This window comes from Pteropus vampyrus, unplaced genomic scaffold (assembly GCF_000151845.1).
Source record: "Pteropus vampyrus isolate Shadow unplaced genomic scaffold, Pvam_2.0 Scaffold16, whole genome shotgun sequence".
In the NCBI taxonomy this organism is placed as follows: Eukaryota; Metazoa; Chordata; class Mammalia; order Chiroptera; family Pteropodidae; genus Pteropus; species Pteropus vampyrus.
Genome location: NW_011888797.1, coordinates 11,332,418 through 11,337,930, shown reverse-complemented (window position 1 = coordinate 11,337,930; position 5,513 = coordinate 11,332,418). Strand labels below are relative to the sequence as shown.

General features: G+C 59.7%; 1 protein-coding gene across 1 annotated transcript in view; it reads left to right on the top strand.

Moving 5' to 3' along the window:
* The window catches only part of KCNJ4 (potassium voltage-gated channel subfamily J member 4), a 15,418-nt gene extending 10,820 nt beyond the window's left edge, over window positions 1-4,598 (top strand). Inside the window, exon 2 of the mRNA XM_011354380.1 lies at window positions 2,743-4,598. Coding sequence (XP_011352682.1) covers window positions 2,782-4,116 — 1,335 coding nt within the window. The 5' untranslated portion in view covers window positions 2,743-2,781 and the 3' untranslated portion in view covers window positions 4,117-4,598. The remainder of the gene's footprint in view (window positions 1-2,742) is intronic.
* Window positions 4,599-5,513: the final 915 nt, after the last annotated feature.

Below are 5,513 nucleotides of genomic sequence, written 5' to 3'. Positions count from 1 at the left end.
TTGCCGTGACCGGAAGAGGAGGCACAGGGGTTGGGCGTAAGCCGTGTCCCCATCCGGCTGGGGTGTGGTGGATGATGCTGGGGACTGGGTGATGGAAGGGCAGGGCTGAGGGGTGAGTACTGAAGTTAGGGATGTGAGTGTGGGGGTGGCGGGAGTGTAGGCCTGGGGATGTGTGGAGCCTCAGGGCACGGGACTTGGCTGAAACTCCTGTCACTTCTCACAAATGGAGAGGAGGGAGCAGTGCTGGTGAGGGGAACCAATAGCCTCTGGCCATGGGGGATGGTCTCCCTTGCCCCATCACCCCAGGAGCCCTCCTAAAGAGTAGGAGCCCCGTGAAGAACCCTCTTCTGCAGCATAAGATGAACCCCTCATTGCACAGAGAACCAGGGGTCCCCTGGCCTTGAGCGGTCCCCTGGCCTTGAGCGGGCCTCAGTGTTCTCATGTATCAAATGCCTGGTCACCACACTTTGTCCCCTCTGCCTCTCTCCTGGAGAGCTGCAGCCTGTAGGTCCAAGGTCTGCCGGGGCCAGGCCGATCCTCTCTCTTCCCAGAAGCACCTTGACCTTCTTCCAGGAGCTCTGGAGTGAGAGCGAGGAGACCAGGGCCCGCCCCGCTTTGCTCTGGGACTCTTAGCAAGTCTGTCCCACCTCTGGATTTCCTCGGCCTCCGATGTAAAACGAGGGTTTTGAAATCAGTTACCTTCCATTCCGTCTGGCTCTGGTCCCTTCTGTGGCGTTAAGGGAGGCATTCATGACAAGCGGACAGAGCAGAGATGGAGGCGCTTAGTGTCAGAAGACCTCAAAAGCTGCTCCAAGCCTAGAAGACACACCTGACAACCTGGCTGTTGAGACTCCGAGAAGGTGGCAGAGAGGACCTGGGAGGCCTGGGTAAAGTTAGGACCCCTGAAGGGCCAGCGTCACGTGCTCACATCCGTGTCAGGTCTTATGAGTGATGGGTCTCACTGATCCCATTTTCCAGATGAGGAAACTGAGGTTCAGAGCAATCAAAGAACTTGACCAAGTTGCCCAGTGGATCTTGGACTTCCATCCAGGACCGTGGGACCCAGGGAGCTCCTGTGAAGTGGGGGAAGGGAGAAGAACCCAGAGTCGGGCTAGGGTGACGGCGGGGGAGGAGGGGGGCAGGGCTCACTCTCTCTGGGCTGAGAGAGGGCGTTTCTCCCTGGAAGAGGCAGACTCCGAAGCTGTTGATCTCTAAATTACAGCGTTGGCGCGCACCGGTTGCTGCGGCAACCGAGTTGTCCTGAACGGGAAGTGTATAAACATTGCCACAGATGCACAATTAGATCAGGAAGAAGAATAGAACAGAAAATAGAAACTTCCAGCCTTATATAATTCCGGGCCAACATGTTGCCGAGAGCCCGGGCCCAGGCCGGGCCCTGCCAGCCTCTGGGGCCCTGGGCAGCACCATCTCCCTCCTGGGGCCCCAGTGAAGAGAGGGCTAGAGGGAGGGTCTGCCCTCCTTGGGCCCAGCTGGTGCACCCGCCACCCGGTGGGGTGAGGGGCCGCCTCCGCTGAAACAGCTGGGGATGCTGACAGCCGAATCCTGCCTCTCACCAGCTTCCTCTGCCCCTGGGAAGCCGGCAGGAAGGCAGGAGGGCGGCTGGCTCTGACTGAGCAGCTACTGTCTCCTGGGGTCCTGTGAGGTAGGGTTTCGATCCCCATTTTGCAGATGAGGAAAGTGGGGCTCAGAGAGGTGAAATGAGGTGTCTAAAGGTGACACAGCTAGGCAATGGGTGTGTCGGCCTCCCCGACTCCGGGTCCCCATACCATGAACTCGTTGATGTTGACAGTACCTGGGGGCTGAAGAGTTAGGTGCACCTGCACTTGGCCCTACTTACCAGCTATGTGGCCTTGGGAAGTCACTTCCCCTCTCTGAGTCCCTGTTCTGTCACCTGTGACATGGGAATAGTGATGCCTACACAGGAGCCAAAGCTCAGGGCTCCCTCTTCCTGCATCTTGACCACCATAGGTGTCTTCATCCACAGCTGCTCCCAACCACTTTGGGGACAGGACAAGAACTGAGGTGGGGCTGCAGTTCCCAGCCCTGCCCAGGACTTTCTGCAGTGATGGAAATGTCCTATATCTGTCCAGTAGGCAGCCATTAGCCATGAGCACGTGAACTTGAAATGTGGCTAGTGCAACTGGGGAAGTGAGTTAAATTTTTACTTAATTTTAAGTAAATGTAAAGAGCCACAAGGTGGCCAGTGGCTGCCATATTGGATAGCACAGAACTTCCAGCCCCAGAAAGACCCAAAAAGACAGAGGCTGAACCCAGGGAGGTGAGTGGGGGCCACAGAACTCAGTGCTCCCTCTGCTCAGGGACAAATGGTGGGAGGTGAAGCCAAGGTGGTTATCAGGAAACTTGTGGAATGGCAGGCTGAGAAGGGATGGAGCGGGTAGCATGAGGGGCTGGGACCTAGGTCCTAGTGGCCTCGGCTTCTGGCCCTGCAGACCCCAGTCCTGGGGCTGGGCCGGCCATGGGGGCGCCCACTCAGGCCACGACACCCTCTCCCTTCATCAGACCCACCTTCGCTGTCCCATTCTGCTCACTGGGGCAGAGGAGGCCTTGGGTGCTAGTCCAGGCCCTTCCCCTTCTAAGCATCTTTGGGCGGGTGCCTGGCCACCAGAGCCTGGGTTCCCTGGGGCCCTGGGAGAGGCTGCTCCCACGACAGCAACTTGCTCTCCCTGCATCTCACACGTCTGGCTTCTCCCCGCTCCCCAGGCCCTGCGTCTTCCCAGGTGACCACGCCGGCTTCAGGACATGCACGGGCACAGCCGCAACGGGCAGGCCCACGTGCCCCGGCGGAAACGCCGCAACCGCTTCGTCAAGAAGAACGGCCAATGCAACGTCTACTTCGCCAACCTGAGCAACAAGTCGCAGCGCTACATGGCGGACATCTTCACCACCTGCGTGGACACGCGTTGGCGCTACATGCTCATGATCTTTTCCGCAGCGTTTCTTGTTTCCTGGCTCTTTTTTGGCCTCCTCTTTTGGTGCATCGCCTTCTTCCACGGTGACCTGGAGGCCGGCCCAGCGGTGGCCACGGCGGGGTCCCCAGCGGGCAGCAGCGGGGCCGCTCCGGTGACCCCCAAGCCGTGCATTATGCACGTGAACGGCTTCTTGGGTGCCTTCCTGTTCTCGGTGGAGACCCAGACGACCATCGGCTATGGGTTCCGGTGCGTGACGGAGGAGTGCCCCCTGGCGGTCATCGCCGTGGTGGTCCAGTCCATCGTGGGCTGCGTCATCGACTCCTTCATGATCGGCACCATCATGGCCAAGATGGCGAGGCCCAAGAAGCGGGCACAGACGCTGCTCTTCAGCCACCACGCGGTCATCTCAGTGCGTGATGGCAAGCTCTGCCTAATGTGGCGCGTGGGCAACCTGCGGAAGAGCCACATCGTGGAGGCCCACGTGCGGGCCCAGCTCATCAAGCCCTACATGACCCAGGAGGGCGAGTACCTGCCGCTGGACCAGCGGGACCTCAACGTGGGCTACGACATCGGCCTGGACCGCATCTTCCTGGTGTCGCCCATCATCATTGTCCACGAGATTGATGAGGATAGCCCGCTCTATGGCATGGGCAAGGAGGAGCTGGAGTCTGAGGACTTCGAGATTGTGGTCATCCTTGAGGGCATGGTGGAGGCCACTGCCATGACCACTCAGGCCCGCAGCTCCTACCTGGCCAGCGAGATCCTGTGGGGCCACCGCTTTGAGCCCGTGGTCTTCGAGGAGAAGAGCCACTACAAGGTGGACTACTCGCGCTTCCACAAGACCTACGAGGTGGCCGGCACGCCCTGCTGCTCCGCCCGGGAACTGCAGGAAAGCAAGATCACCGTGCTGCCTGCACCCCCGCCCCCGCCCAGTGCCTTCTGCTATGAGAATGAGCTGGCCCTCATGAGCCAGGAGGAAGAGGAGATGGAGGAGGAGGCGGCGGCCGCTGCGGCTGTGGCTGCCGGCCTGGGCTTGGAGGCGGGCTCCAAGGAGGAGGCGGGCATCATCCGAATGCTGGAGTTTGGCAGCCACCTGGATCTGGAGCGCATGCAAGCCACCCTCCCACTGGACAACGTCTCCTACCGCAGGGAGTCCGCCATCTGACCTCCAGGCCCCGCCCTCATCGCCTCCCTCAAGAGCCTCTGCCGGGGGTGAGATGCCAGGACACCCCCTCCACACTCAGGACAGAGCTGATCCTGGCTCCGTGGACCTTCTGGAGAGAGGTGGGGGCTTTAAAGCTGGAGACCCCTTCCTACTGACTCCAGAGCCCAGGCCTGGGAAGGGCCCAGGAAACCCTCGGTCCCGTCAGCCCAGGTTCCCCAGTGCCTACCTGCTGGCTGCTCGGGGACCCCAGACCCACCACCCTTTCCCCACAGACCCTTCAATGATGTGCCCCCTTTGTTCTCAGAACCTTGGGGAAGGCGGCTGGACTGCTGGGGGGTGGGCATCATGGGGTTCTGGGGTGGGCAGGGGGTTCATTTGGGGGGAGGGAGGGCGGGGGTGCGTTTCTTTTGCATGACTGTGGCCTGTTGCTCATGACTTTCTTTTGTAAATATCTATAAATGAAGAGAAACAGAGGCACCAAATCCACCTTCTGCCATTCATACCTGCAGGACAAGGAGGTGCGGTCCCTCTCTGTGCACCCCGTCCCCTCCCCGCCCATCAAGCCTAGCCCCTTCCCCCGCCCAGCTGGCTGGTCCCTTGAGGCCCTCAAGGCCAGCCATCTTGGCCCCTGGATGGTGTTGGGTTTGGGTGCAGAGGTGGGACCCCAAGGAGCAGGACAAGGGCCATTCCTTCCCGTGATCCCTCCGAGCCCCCGGGCCCAGCCCAGATTGACAATGGAGTTTGTAACTATATATTTTTAATAAAGTATATGGTCCATTGGGGTAGGCTGGTTGAAGATGGAGGTTGAGAAGAGAGGCCAACGTGATGTGAGTGTGTCTGTGTGTGGTATGTGTGTGATATGCATGTGTGTATGGGGCGTGTGTGTGCTCTGCATGCATGTGTGCATGGTCTGTATCCACGTGTATGCATGCTGTGTGTGTGTGCCCTTTTCTGAGACACTGACCCTTGGAGGGAACTTTATTACCTGCCCTTCTTCCTGGGAGCCAAAAGGAAGGGTCCTGCGTGGGCCTCAGAGGTTTGAGCGGGTTCAAGTCAGAGCTCTGCTGCTTTCCAGCTGTGTGGCTGTCAGCAGGCCGCCTACCAGCTTGGCCTCGGCTTCATCTTCCGCAGAATGAATGAAGCAAAGCTCCCTCCCTAGACGTGATGGACAAGAGAACCCTGTGTGGGTGTCGGCCAGCCCTTTATACCTCTGGGGAGATGGGTAGGGCCCACCTGGTTATACTCCGCCCCTCCCCCGCCCCCACATACACACACATGCGCATACACACGTCAGGCAGGCCGATCAAGCGGTTGCCAGACAGTGTGGTGGGAAGGGCTCCAGGGGCAACTGGGACACCTGGCGCAGTCAGACTTAGTCTCTGCCTTGCTCCAAGACC